The following is a 15,264-nucleotide window of genomic DNA, read 5'->3' as shown; positions in this document are numbered from 1 at the left end:
CTGTATAAGCTGGTTCTCATTTCCTCTACAAGATCTATTTCAGCCATTCCCACCTTCTTTCCAGGCTCAAGTCACACTACTCCTCAAAAATACCAAGTTGTCTCTCATCTTAGGGCTTTTTTTGCACTTACTGTCCCCTCTGTCTGATATGCTGTGTCCAGACCTGTACGTATCTGGATTCTTCTTGTTACTCATGTCTCAGCTTAGACTTGACCTCAGAAAGGCCTTTTGTGACCACCCTATCCATCACACTGTTTTATGTTTTTCAGAACATATATCACTTCATATGGTTTCTTGCTTATTTACTTGTGTATTGTAGAGTCCCTGAGAGCAAGGACCATGTCTGCCTTGGTCACTACTGTTCCGTCAGTGCCCCGCCCCCCCCACAAAGTGACTGTAGGTTCTTCGCTATTTCATAGTTGAAAATGATGAAAATATCCTTTTTTTCTCTCTTTCAATGTGAAGGATCTATGTAAACATTTTTTCTTACAGAAAACGATAATTTTTGAGCTATCTATATATAGTTCATGTTACCAATTATTAGCTGTGGGGCTATAGCCTCCTGAAAGCAGCTGCATTACAAAGCCAGATGAAACCAGATGAAATTCAAAGCAGTTAAGATACCAACATGTTAGGCCATACCATTCTGAAGCATGGAGAATGGCCATACCATTCTCCAAAGCAAAGTAGTTTAGAAGGGTCTAAAAAATATAATACTTTAGAGAGGAGAGGCAAAGTTTTGGCCAGGCCAAAACTAGCCTACAGAGATAAGGGTAGAGGAGGGATAAATGGTGACAGAAGGAGACTAGACTTTGGATGGTGAACACAATACAATATACAAATGATGTATTATAAAATTGTACACTTGAAACCTACATAATTTTATTAACCAACACAACTCCAATAAAGTCACTAAAAACTTCTACTTGTAGAGATATAATCTACAGGTATATGGATACATATGCAAAATGATGTGTTGTACAAGATTATTTTTTGCAGTTTATTTTCTGTTTTTTAAAAATTTATTTATTGATTTGAGATAGAGGAGTCAGGGGGAGGGGGAGAGGGAGAGAGAAACATAAATTTGTTGTTCCCCTTATTTATGAATTCATTTGTTGCTTCTGTATGTCCCCTGACTGTGGATCAAACCCACAACCTTGGCATATTGGGACAATGCTCTAACCAACTGAGCTACCCAGCCAGGGTTGGAGTTTTTTTAAACAGAAGTTTGAAAATAACCAGAATGTCCATTAAGAGGGATTAGTTAAATTATGGTATATCCGGACAATGGAATACCATGCAAGTATTTTTTTAAATGCAGCTCTTTATGTGTCAATATGGAAAGATTTCCAAAATGTTGTTAAATTTAAAACAGCATTGTACAGAATATGAATAATATACTAACATTCTGTGCCCCCAAAATAGGAGGAAAATACTATATAGTTGTATTTGATTGTAAAAAAAAAAAAGAATCTCTGAAAGGAGATTAACTGCTAATACAAAAACTAATAAAACTAATTTGGGGTGTGTAGGATGGAGAACAGGTGGGAAAAAGACTTTTTACTGTATGTCTTTTTATATTTTTGATGTTAAAATTGTTTTTTAATCAAAGAAGTTTCTAAAATAAAAATATAGGGACTTCTGGCCAAGATGGAGACCTAGACAGACACGCTGGGTCGCCCTCCACAACTAAGAAGGAATACAACTATCTCAAAACTAGAGACAACCAGAAGTTCCAGAAAATCAAGCTGCATGGAAGTCCAACAAACAAAGGTATAAAGAAGAAATACTCATCCAGACAGGTAGGAGGGGTGGAGAAGACGCGGTGTGGTGGCGACTGCAGAGGCGGCAGTGGCAGGCTGGCAGAAAGCGCAGTCACACGTTTTAAAAAGTCAGGAGGGACACAGCTTACAGTCCCAGCACCAGGGAAAATCAAGCCTCACTGCTTCTGACTGTGCAAACCAGTGGAGGTTGGGACAGAGGCAGAAACTGCCGGTCTCTCAGCAGAGTCCGCTTGTTTAAATGGCCCCCACAGTCCTAGAAGGTCCGAAGACCCACCCACTCTGGGGACAACAGCCAGGGCAACAGCTAGAGAGGCGCCAGTCCCATAGAAAAGTGAGAGAAAGTGCCTGGAAAAGAGACAAGTGCTGAGAAAGTGGCATTGTTCCCTCTCAGGCCCCTCCCCCGCAAACAGCGCCACAACGTGGTGAAACGGGTCGCCCTGTGCTGATGAATCCCTAAGGCTCCGCCCTCTATAACGTAAGAGGTGCGACAGCCCTTGCCCAAATCGCAGAGGCAAACATAGGAGAGAGTAGTACGACCCAGAAGTGGGGGCAGATCAAGGGCCCAGTGGCACAACTAAGCAATGAGCAGATAGCACGTCTAACGGATGACGAGATAGACAACTTAACAGATGCACAGTTTAAAGCATTGGTGATTAGGATGCTCACAACTCTGACAACAAAGATTAAACAGAACAGGGAAAGAATGAAGGCTATCCTGGCTGAAATGAATGAAAATCCATATGAAACAAGTGGTGAAGGAAAGGAAACCAGGATTCAAATCAACAAACTGGAACATAATGAAGAAACAAACAGTCAACCAGTACAGAAGGAGGAAAGGAGAATTTTAAAAAATGAGGAGAGGCTTAGAAATCTCTGGGACAGCTATAAACGTGCCAACATCCGAATCATAGGGTTGCCAGAAGGAGAAGAGGGAGAGCAAGAAACTGAAAAATTATGTGAAAGAATAATGAAGGAAAATTTCCGTTAAGTTGGGGAAGGAAATGGACATACATATCCAGAAAGCATAGAAAGTCCCAAACAAGCTAGACCCAAAAAGGGCCACACCAAGACATATCATAATCAAAATGCCAAAGGTTAAGGATAAAGAGAGAATCTTAAAAGCAGCAAGAGAGAAGACAATTACTTACAAAGGAGCACCTATAAGACTGTCAGTTAATTTCTCAAAAGAAACTTTGCAGGCAAGAAGGGACCGGCAGAAAATATTCCAAGTGATGAAAAGCAAGGACCTACAACCTAGACTACTCTATCCAGCAAAGATATCATTTAGAATGGAAGGGCAGATAAAGTGCTTCCCAAAGTAAAGCTGCAGGAGTTCATCATCACCAAGTCATTATTATATGAAGTGTTAAAGGGACTTATTTAAGAAAAAGGATATCAAAACTATGAAGATTAAAAATGAAAACAATATCACAACCATTAACAACAGAAGCTAGGGAATGGAACAAAGGTAAACTAAGCAGACAACTAGAGTGGGAACAGAATCATAGGTATGGGGAGCATGTAGGGGGAGGGCAGCTGGGAGGGGGAAGAGGGAGAGGGAGGAAAATGGTGCAGGAACTAAGAAGCAAGGTAGGAGGGTGGGAATAAACAGGGGAATGTTGAGAAGAGCTTTATGCACAACCCATGCACTAAGGGTGGGGGACTGCTGGAGAGAGGGGGGGGTCACTGGATGGAGGGGAGCAAAGGGAAAAGAAATTGGGACAACTGTAACAACATAATCAATAAAACATAAAAAAATATAGATAACTTGGCTTTTCTCAAGTAAATAAATTTTGTAGGTCTGGAGCAAGGCTACAACTATATAGTTTTTAAGAGCTGAGAGCCACTGCTATAGAATTTCCTAAGCAAATAATAATGGCTTCTTGTCTCTTTTCATGGTACTGACAAATATAATTTCTAGTCTTTGTTTTATGTTTTATTTTTAACAGTTTTGGTAGAGAATACATTAATAATCCTAAGTGTATCTGGAGGCTAAAAAAGAGAGAGAGAGAAATGCACTGAGAAAACACTGCAACAGCAGTGACAACACGTTTCTAAAACAGATCTGACTTGTCTGTCATCTCATCAAGCAACCTGTAATTCTCTTCCCTTAGAAAGAATGCCTTAAGCATAAACCCCTTTCATTCAAAGCTTTCTGAGCTTCTTGGCTGTTGATGAGTCATCATTTTGATATACCTACAAGGCTAGGCATGTCACAGGTACTAATCTGTGGCTTTGAAACCACAGCCACACTTCTCATTACCAAAGAGTCAGGTTCAATAAAGAGGAGTCGTTTAGAGGATTGTAAAATCTAAAATCTACTGTACAGAATTCTGTAGTCAACAGTTTAGGCAGAATCATTAACTAAATAATTCTAAAAACATCCATACTCAGGATTTGGTATGATGATGTCTTACTATTTTTCCAAGGAACAGGAGTAGGAGAAGAAAGATATATGAAACATATCAGTCAGTTCCACGGCCAGGAGTGGATCTTAGAATACATCCTTTAAAAGATCATTAAAGCAAACATCAAAATCCAGCAGAATGCTTATGATCTGCAAGAAGTATTACCTGGGTTCTTTTCCGTAAGTATTTATAGAAACATCAACCTTACTACACCCCACCATCTTAGTATAATCATGAATGAAAGCAAATTATGCAAGAGATATGGCCTCAACAAGAGAAATCATTCCAAGCAGAGAGGAAAGAGAAACATTTATTGAACAACTGCTATGTGCCAGACACTATGCCCTGTATTCTTATATTTAATTTTTACTGATTCCCACAAAGTCCAATAAGGAATATACTTTAAGTCCCAAATTGAATTTTTAGACAGGTTAAGTGATGATAGAGCCAGAATTGAAACCCATGTCTGCCTATTTTTTTCTACTACACCCAGATACCTCTCTCAAATGAGAACATTTAGAAGTAACGAAAGAGCAAAGTATGAGATAATTGAAATGCATTTGGCAAAATGAAATCTCTGCATTAACCCACTCAACAAATACTTCAGAAACAGCTATTGTGTTAAGCATGGGCTATGCATTTAAATAAACTGAGACTGGAGAGCTTAAGGAATGACCCAGGTCACATGGCTGTTAAGTAATAAGATCAGAATGGAAGACAATCTGACTCCAGACCACACTTTCAAATACACTACACTTCCTCTCTAAAATTCAAGGGAAAACATGAGTGTGGTCCATTGCAGTAAAAGGAAGCTGTTAGTTGAGTGATTCCTAGTTAAGGGTCCACTAGATGAAAAAGGGAAATGTTTATTCTTTTCTCAAAGCAATTTCAGAGGTTTATGCATATTCATCTGGATTGTGGACGGTATTCAGTTATATTTTTAACTGCCTTGATAATAAATATTATTACCTTATATTTGCTTAATGCATTTTGGGTATTCCAAAATGTTTTCTGATATAACCATCAATTTTATTATACATACATAATTTTAATGGATATAACCATCAATAGTTTCCCATTTTATTCCTACAGAATACCTACAAAAGCCTTGGTATCTCCTGAGATCCCTCACATTTCTGCCCTTCTAGCTTAATTTGGTACCAATCACACTCACAAAATTTATGTTTCAGCTACATTATTCTCTAAGAATTCCACCTTTGTTCATGCTATTCCTTTTGTCTAGAATGGTCTTCCCTATTATTCATCTGGTAAATTCCTACTGTTCTTTCAAGAGCTGGTTCAAACACCTTTCACATGAAATCTTCAGCTGACTGAATTAGTCACTCTGTCATCCATGACCACCAAATCCTTCTTTACACATCTCTATCACAGCATCTATAGTTATCCATGTGTTTCTTTTTCCCAAAGGACTGAGCTCCTTGAGAGTACAAATTGTCTTTCTCATCTTTGTATCCCCAGTGTCAAACTCACAGGTGTTGAATATTTATGAAATGAATAAAAGAATGAATTATATAGACTACTAAATCGGTAATTAGAAGATGGAACGTACAAGTCCCATACTGAAATGAAAAGTTTATACCTCAGTTTTTACAGCTGTAACATAAGTAAATTTCAATTCAATTCAACATTTACTGCAATGACTATACTTCCTAATCAGTTGAACAATGGGAACATTCTGAGAGTTCTTTAGAAGGATCACAAAAAATCCAAATAATGTTATTACCTCCTCCATCATGGCATCCTGTACAGCTGAGATATCTCCTTTGGTTGCTCCGCTGTGGACCAGGTTCCGTAGTCGTATACAGAATTCTCTCATCTATGACATTTAGTTAGTTATTCAGTATTACAATATTTACCCAAATTCAACTGCAAATTAGCCTAACAGACCAATGCTAGTTCTATTTTCAAGTATAACTCAGCAAAGAGCCAGGGCAAAGTTCATAAAAGCAAATATGTTTTTTGCAAACCAGTCTACTGAAATCCATAACTAAAAAACACTTCCCGTAAAAAAAACAAAAAACATGGATTATTCCCAAAACATACTAGATGAATAGCTCCTGCCCTGTAAGAGATGGTACTCTTTGTGACAGTACATGCCTGGATATGGGGAAAACATCTGATTCTATAAGACCTGTGACCCTTAGAAAAAGGAGGAGACTTAAGATGATTATGCCATTAAATCACTCTCACAGGTTTTTATTTAGAATTTTACTGGTTGTCTACTTCTCTGCCAAACTATTATGTCCATGGCTATGACAAACCCCCCAATATAGTTTTCATTTTTGTTGTTTTCAATTTTTAGAGATGTCATAAATAAAGATGAGTCTGAAATCTAACCACGATGCTAAAGAGCATTTTGCTCTCATCTGAAATGGAACCCAGTGCTATACTATTAGTGATCTTTTAGCCTATGGATAAGAATCCCCAGCATTTCCTACGTAGAAAATAACCTACTTCTAATTGGGAAAACACATACACAGTTTATTTTAAAATGTAATCTTTCTCCCAAGAATGACAATTCCAATTTAGCTTCATATATCAGGAGAGCAGATTCTGGCAACTCCTAGTTCTCAAAAAAGATGTCTGGCTGGCAAAGAAGCATCCCTATAGGGCTTATAATCCTCCTTGGGAAATGGGTTATGCAGAGAGAGGGAATGATTTATTAAGATAAATGAAGCAATAAAAAAGAAGTTCAGTGACTACATCAAATCTTTAGTGTATGAATAAACTACACTGATGTGTTTTGGGGAAGCCTCTGAAATCAGCGTACTCTTTAAGGAAATCTCACAAGTAGTTCTTTTTTTTTTTTTTTTAAACTAGTACATAAAGCTATCTTAGCCCACCTCCACCAGAACCAAGTTGAGAGGCATAGTACCCAGGGTTCTTCTGCCCCATATTAATAAGCATAGGATTTTATTTCCTGAGTGCCTAGAAGAAAATATTAAAAGCAACAGAAATAAAAGCAGAAGACTTATAAAAAGACAAAACAAACCCTAATCTCAATTATTTTTTTTTAGTTAGTACATAGCTTCATTGCTTTTAAGAGATACTGGTTAGCTATCTTGTACATAAACTGTATATACTGAAATGTCCAGAAATCCCCTTGGAAAATCAGAAGTTTTAAGGTAAGTCCAGTACATTCAATCCCTCCCTGCTCCATATGTTGTACCTTATGATTCAGAATATCATTCATTCTTCTAGTTGCCTCTGTTGTATGAGATTCAGGGAAGCATTTCTTAGGAATAACACCATATTTTTCTAAAAGAAAATAAATTTTCATATTCAATAATGTAAAAGTGAACTCCAGCACTCTCGCATTAGAAATCCCTGCAAAAGAGCTATTGCTTCAAAAATTAGGCCATATTTTATTGATCTAATTCATAAAACTTAACAATCGTATGCTTCATAAAATTAAACAGGTTACTTAATCTCCATATTTATCCATCTACCATGGAATTAATTCTATTCTTTTTTATCTATCATACTTTGTAAAGTGCTCAGTGGATGAGGTTTTCCCAAAAGACAACCCTTTTTAGGATGAGGACATTTTCAAACAGTTGGAAGTTTTAATGTGTTTCCTTTTTTTTCCCAAGGCCTCAGCAAGTTTTATTTTCTTTAGGTATATTTTATTGATTATGCTATTACACTTGTCCCAATATTTCCCGCTTTGCCCCCACTCTGGCTGGTACCCACCTTAAGTTCATATCAATGGGTTGTGTTTTGACTTCTCCATTTCCTATACTATTCTAAACATCCCCATTTATATTGTACCTACCAATTACACTTCTTGATCCCTGCCCCATTTCCCCATTTCTCCCACTCCCACGTTCCCACTGATAACCCTCTAAAAAATCTCCATATCTATGATTCTGTTCCTGCTCTGGTTGTTTGCTTAGTTTGTTCTTGTTTTTTAGGTTCATTATTGATAGTTGTGAGTTTGTTGTCATTTTAATGTTCACAGTTTTGATCTTCTTTCTGTAACATTTCATGTAATAATGGCTTGGTGGTGATGAACTCCTTAACCTTTACATTGTCTGGGAAGTACTTTATCTGCCCTTCCAAATGATAGCTTTGCTGAATAGAGTAATCTAGGTTGTAGGTCCTTGCTTTTCCTCACTTTGAATACTTCTTGTCAGTTCCTACTTGCCTGTAAAGTTTCTTTTGAGAAATCAACTGACAGTCTTATGGGAACTCCTTTGTAGGTAACTCTCTTTTCTCTTGCTGCCTTTAAGATTCTCTATTTTTAGCCTGTGGCATTTTAATCATGTGTCTTGGTGTGGTCCTCTTTGTGTCCAACTTGTTTGAGACTCCCTGTGCTTCCTGGACTTGTATGTCTATATCCTTCGCCAAATTAGGGAAGTTTCCTCTCATTTTTTCAAATAAGTTTTCGATTTCATGCTCTTCCTTTTCTCCTTCTGGCATCATGCTCTTCCTTTTCTCCTTCTGGCACCCCTATGATTCGGATATTGGTATGTTTAAAGTTGTCCCAGAGGTTCCGAAGCCTCTCCTCATTTTTTTCAATTCTTGTTTCTTCTGTTCTGGTTGAATATTTATTTCTTCTTTTTGTTCCAAAACGTTGATTTGAATCCTAGCTTCTTCCCCTTTATGGAAGTGTTGGTTTCCTGTAGATTTTTCTTTACTTCGCTTGTGTAACATTCATTTCTTATTTTTTTGATGTACTCTACAGGTTCTCTGAGCATCCTTATTACCAGTGTTTTGAACTCTGTATCTGATAGTTTACCTATCTCCATTTTGTTTAGTTCTTTTTCTGGGGTTTTATTCTGTTCTTTCATCTGGGGCATATTTCTTTGCCTCCTCAATTTGGCAGCCTCCCTGTGTTTGTTTCTGTGTATTAGGTAGAGCTGCTTTTACTCCCTTAGTAGTGTGGCCTATGTAGCAAAGGCACCTGTAAACTGTGTAGGGCAGAGCTTTAGGTAACTGCCAGAGTGGGACCACCGGCTTCACTGCTTTGTGGCTCTGTTTGTAGTGAGGGGCTCAGAGAGGAGACAGTGCCACTGCCTGGCTTCTGGTGATTTGCCAGCACTTGCCCCATTTCCAATCACTTCACCCACTTCCTGTATGCAACTGGTGCCCTTCCAATTGCTACCTGGGGGATTGTGTACATTCTAAGACCATGCTGGCCCTATAAGCGGTGAAAATCCAGCAGTTTCTTCCACTGCCCCAACTCCCCACTGGTTTTTACAGCCAGAGGTAAGAAGGGTTTATCTTCCCTGTGCTGGAACCCTGGGCTGTGTGGCCTGGCCTGGGGCTGGGATCACTTCCTCTCAGGGTATCCCTCCTGATTTTTATCCACATGCGAATGTGGGACCGCCCATTCTGGCACTGCGTGTCCAAGCCACACTGCCTTTCTGCCCCATCTCCGCAACTCCGCCCCTCCTACTGGTCTGGATGAATGTGGCTTCTTTAAATCCTTAATTGTCAGACTTCTATATAGCTCAATTTTCTGATGGTTCTGGTTGTTACCTGTTTTTGAGATCTGGTTGTAATTCTTTCTATAGTTACACAAGGAGGCAAAGTGTGTCTACCTATACCTCCTTCTTGACTGGAAGTCTCAATGTGTTTCTTAATTACTAAGAGAAAATCTTTTTTATAGAAAGTTAGTTCTAGTTAATACAACTTTTTCTTCTCCAATCCATCCTTCACAGTACCTATCGCCTTACCTCTCATTTAAGAAAGGTACTTTATAGGTGAGACTGTGAGATAAAAGTTCTTGGAGTTAACTATATACCCCTCTGGGAGACCAATGCTACTCTGTACATAACCATCAAAGACACAGACCATGACTAACTATGGAGCCTTGCTTAACCATGCTGTTTCATTTCCATCAGAGAAAAGCTCTTACCAACAATATTGACAAGCATATCCCATTGTCCACCATCATTTGCAGGATTGGTAAGCAAATACTGCACCAGCCTACCATCCTCAGGCTCCTTTTTCTGGGCTGTGTCCACAAAAGAATTTAAGAAGTAGTAACAGCGTTCAACCTAAAGCAGAGAAGTTAAATAAAATTAATACCTTTATTTGCATTATCAACAGAACAGAAGGCTTGGAACTATTATAGACCCAATGTAACAGGTTTGCTTTTTCTTTTTAATTGAGTATAATTGACATGATGGTTTCTGGTGGTGTTTTTGTTTTTAGCTTTTTTATTGAGACATAATTGAAATAACACATTAGTTTCACATGTACATAGTAGGTATTTTAAAACTAAAGTACATAACTAAATATCAGTATCTGTCCTCATAAAAATATTTAAAGTTTCTTCTTATACCTGTGTGTACACATTCCAATTGTTTATCCAAAACATGGCACTGCTTTATTTTGAAATAAAATCTGTTATTTACAGCCTTCACTAAATAAACATTTAATGGACACTCACACAACATACACTTTAAAGATTTTAAAAAATAGTGTAAAATTATTTACTGTTTTCAGTCAAGCACTACTCAGAGAAGGGGAATTAGGTGCTAGAAAAATCAAATAACCTAAAGGTGCTAAAATAAAAAAATTATTAAAAACACAATTAAAACTTTTTATTTAGTTAAGAAAGAAACAAGGAAGCAGTAGGGTTAGTGAGTAGACTTATTTCATTGCAAAATGTAGCCACCTACCAACCAAAAGCAGTTCTGCCTTTGAAAAAGTCAACTTCTGATACTTTGGAAATCAGAATAAATGGTGTCATATCTACAAAATGGAGGTAGGGCTACAACTTGAAAAGCAAAAAATGAAGAGACAGTCCATCCTAACGTTACAGTGAAACCAAAAAATCTTTCAAGATCAGTCCCATACCTTGTCCCAGAAAAAGAGGTAAGATTGACTAAACTCAAATTCTTCAATATTTAATTTTTTCACGAATGGAAGTCTCATAACATTCAGACAAGAAAAGATCCAGCATCGTCCTAAAACAAGAAAGCAAACAAAGAAATTATGATGAGTGGTCACACAGACTACACTGTATTTCCCAACAATGACAAGATCTTGGATAATTTAAGTCTAAATCAGAAAAACCTGAAAGATGAAAAAAATAAAAGTAATAATCACTATTTGCACTATATACATGTAAAGCTGTAATATTTCTAACATTTAAAAAAAAATCTGTTTACATATCACATAAGGAATCCATTACAAACCACCTAAGAAAATCATATTAGGCCCTGGCCAGGTATTTCAGTTGGTTAGAACATCATGCCCATACAACAAGGTTGCAGGTTCAATCTCTGGTCAGGGCATATACAATAAGCAACCAACGAATGCATGAGTAAGTGGAATAACAAATCAATGCTTTTATCTCTCTCTCTCTAAAAATCAATAAATTTAAAATAAAAATTACCTGGCTGGTGTGTCTCAGTGGATTGAGTACCAGCCTGCAAACCAAAGGTTCACTTGTTTGATTCCCCAGTCAGGGCACATGCCTGGGTTGTACGCCAGGTCCCCAGTTTGGGGCACATGAGAGGCAATCACACACTGATGTTTCTCTCCCTCCCTTCCCCTCTAAAAATAAATAAAATGTTGAAAAAACAAATAAATTAAAAACAAGAAAATCACATTAGAAATACTACTGATACAGAGCTTTCTTGCCCCCTACCCATCTTGGCAGCTGCTTTTGGTTAGGGGCCATCCCACACCTAAGGCAGGAAGATGGTGGCCAAAAAAAAGATGAAAAAGTCACTGGGGCTGATCAACTCTAGGTACAACTTGTGAGGAAAAGTAGAAAGTACGTGGTGAGGTACAAGCAGACTCTGAAGATGATCAGACAGGGCAAAGCAAAACTGATCATCCTTGCCAACAACTGTCTGGCCTTGAGGAAATTTGAAATCCAGTACTATGCCACGTTGGCCAAGACTGGAGTCCATCACTACAGTGGCAATAATATCGAACTGGGCATAGTGTGTGGAAAATACTACAGAGTATGCACATTGGTTATTATTGATCCAGGTGATTCTGATATCACTAGAAGTATGCCACAACAAACTGGTAAAATTATGCAGCACTTTTCTTTAATAAAACTGACCAGAATTTGATTTAAAAACTGTAAAGAAAGAAAAAAGAAATACCGATAGAGAAACATGAGCAGTGATCATAGATAATTTAATGGCCATAAAGATACAGTGGTAACCAAAAAAAATTTTTTTTTTAAAGATTGCTATTTATTTATTATTAGGGGAAGGGAGGGAGAAAGAGAGGGAGAAAAACATCAATGTGAAAGAGAAAGATAGATCGGTTGCCTCTCATAAGCGCCAGACCAGGGATGGAATGCTCAACCCAGCCATGTGCCCTGATCAAGAATCAAACCAGTGACCTTTCACTTTGCGAAATATCATCCAACTAACTGAGCCACACCAGTTTAAAAAAAAAAAAAAAAAAAAAAAATTTAAGTTCATTATAAGACAACCTGTTAAGTGAGAAAACATTATTTTTTAATTTATAATGTCCAATATTAGCAAGGAGTTGGGAAAATAGCATTATGATACACTCTGGATAGTGATCTAAATAGGTACTAAATATCTGAGGGCAATTTGTCACTATGTGGTAAAGCTTTAAAAAGACCCTACCCTTTAATCTGGACCATATAGTGTATGCTTCAATATAAGGTAACCTAAGTCAATCCCCCTTCTCCCAATGAGAATTAAAATATGCTTCACATGCATCTTGGCATCAGAGCCTTTGCCTTGATTAGATCCACTCTTTCAATCAGCACACACCGTTCTTTTTCCACCTAGTATGTCTGGCTTCTAGTAACGTTTTGAATCCATGCATGATGCTGTCCCTGAACATTTTATGCCACGCTCCAACTAAACAATCACATTCTTAATTTGTCCTGAAAGTGGATAATCACAAACTCTACAATGTCACTGTTTCCTGTAATGACATAAGCAATTTTATTTTAGAAGGCCTATTTTCAACATCGGAGTATACTCTTCAAATTTCTGGCCTTTTAAAAAACTGATTCAATCAATTGATCTTTATAAGCATCCAAAATTAGCATGAATTGAGGTCATTTCAGAATAAAGTCTTTGCCAAACTGTATTTTACTTCAAAATAAATTAACTAAGAGTGCTCATTAAGAGAGTCTTTATAAGGCCTCAAATATAGAGTGCATACCTCTCTTCTGAAGGAAAATTCAGAGGGAAAAAACAACTTATATTTGGGCATAACTTTTACTGATATGAAAATATGTTTACAATATATTGGTAAGTGAAAAAGGTAGGTAGTTTACCTAACAATATTTAAGGTATCCACCCATATTTCTCTCTCTCACACGCGCGCACACACACACATACGACCTGACAGAAAAAATATTTGTCATATTTTGCAAATATTCTCCACTGACCCAACAGTAACTTTATAACATGAAAAATATAAGTAACTACAGTGTTTTCTGGAAGTCATAATGACTTAGTAGACCTCACCTTTACCTTGGGTTTATCTGTATGCCACCTCTCTCATAGCTACTATGTTATTTCCCATTAGCAGGAATCTGCATGAACTGTTAATGAAAAAAACTGGATGAAAATGAACTGCGTAGTTCATGTGCTATTTGTATCTTTTGTAAATAAAAGTGGTACTACAGAATATATGACTTGATCTCTTCCAAATGAACATTTCCAGGCTTTTCCCTAAGAGCTTATTTCAATCCAAACTATGTAGGGCCACTACATTACTAACTATATAATTTGTGGCTTGAGAGTGCATACCAACCCACCCACTTTCTACTGCAGCAAAATATTAATTACTGCAAGGTCATTATTTTTTCCTTAAAATTTAAAAATCAACTTTACTAGGGTATAATTTACATATAATAAAATGTATTCATGTTAAATGTACAGTTTTGAGGTCTGACTGGCTCTAAGCAAGCACTGATCTGGTGTCTGTCAAAATAAATACACTGGCAGTAGTTTTAAAATGGATAGACTTTTAAAAGTCCTTTTAGCCCTGGCTGGTGTGGCTCAGTTGGTTGGGCGTCATCCCGCAAGGTGAAGGGTTGCCAGTTCAATTCCTGGTCGGGGCACATGCCTGGGTTGTGGGTTTGGTCCCTGGTCATGGCACTTGTGAGAGGCAGCCAATCAACGCTTCTCTCCCTCCCATTCCCTCTAAGAAATAAACAAATATATATACATATACTTTAAAAAGGTCCTTTTAGGCCCTGGTCAGGTGGCTCAGTTGGAGCATCGTCCCATGAACCAAAAGGCTGCGGGTTCTATTCCTGGTCAGGGCACATACCTAGGTTGCAGGTTGGATACCTTGTCAGGGTGCATACAGGAGGCAGTTGATCACTGTTTCTCTCTCACATTGATCTCTCTCTCTCTCTCTCTCTCTCTCTCTCTCTTCCCCTCTCTCTAAAATGAATAAAAACATATCCCCTGGTGAGGATTGTTTTTTAAAGTCCTATTAGTACAATTTTGTTGTGAGAATGTCCTCCTTATTTAGATTCCTTTCACTGTAGCTGTCTTTCTGACAGCGCGGCTAGATAGGAGACAGAAAAACAAGAGCCCTTGACCAGTAAGACATGAGAACTGAATATTTTTCTGTATTATAAACTGGTCTGTTGGTGGTAACTGAGCCAACATTTTCTCAAGTTGCAACAAAGAAGCATGTTTAAAAATAACATTCTATGACATGTTGATGCAATTACATTGTGTCTTTTCCACTTTGTACACTTGTATACGGCCTTCAAGGCAATTTTGGGGAGTACTGTAGAAAATGATTATTTTTGCATGGTCTGTTTGTATCAAGAGCACATATATCTCCAAGACACGGGGAGGCAATCACTTAACTTCAGCATAGAGTCTACTGAACTACATTCAAATAAGATGACCATGGGCTTGTCACTTTACTGCTCAAATAAAATACAGTAATAAGCCATAGAGCACCAACACAAGTCACAAAGTAATGTTCTGGAACCTGCCTTTACCTGTGCCTGTTCTCCAGGAATTTTCTACCAGTTCTCTCACTACAAACCTCTGTTCCGCTATGACCATTCTCAAAATGGGGCACTGTCAGGAAGGTCAAGTCATGTGCAAGAAGTTTGA

General features: G+C 37.7%; 1 protein-coding gene and 1 pseudogene across 1 annotated transcript in view; one reads left to right on the top strand and one right to left on the bottom strand.

The window, feature by feature from the left end:
* The window catches only part of BLMH (bleomycin hydrolase), a 44,884-nt gene that overhangs the window by 29,048 nt on the left and 572 nt on the right, over positions 1-15,264 (bottom strand). The window contains exons 3-6 of the mRNA XM_090291994.1: positions 11,024-11,133; positions 10,077-10,218; positions 7,383-7,471; positions 5,937-6,029 (exon numbers count right to left, since the gene is read on the bottom strand). Of these exons, the coding sequence (XP_090148120.1) occupies positions 5,937-6,029; positions 7,383-7,471; positions 10,077-10,218; positions 11,024-11,133 (434 nt within the window). The remainder of the gene's footprint in view (positions 1-5,936; positions 6,030-7,382; positions 7,472-10,076; positions 10,219-11,023; positions 11,134-15,264) is intronic.
* LOC149997920 (large ribosomal subunit protein eL30 pseudogene) lies at positions 11,873-15,264 on the top strand (annotated as a pseudogene).

This window comes from Furipterus horrens, unplaced genomic scaffold (assembly GCF_987537825.1).
Source record: "Furipterus horrens unplaced genomic scaffold, mFurHor1.1.pri manual_scaffold_11, whole genome shotgun sequence".
Lineage (NCBI taxonomy): Eukaryota > Metazoa > Chordata > Mammalia > Chiroptera > Furipteridae > Furipterus > Furipterus horrens.
Note: the sequence above shows the minus strand (reverse complement) of the source record. Positions and strands in the feature narration are given on the sequence as shown.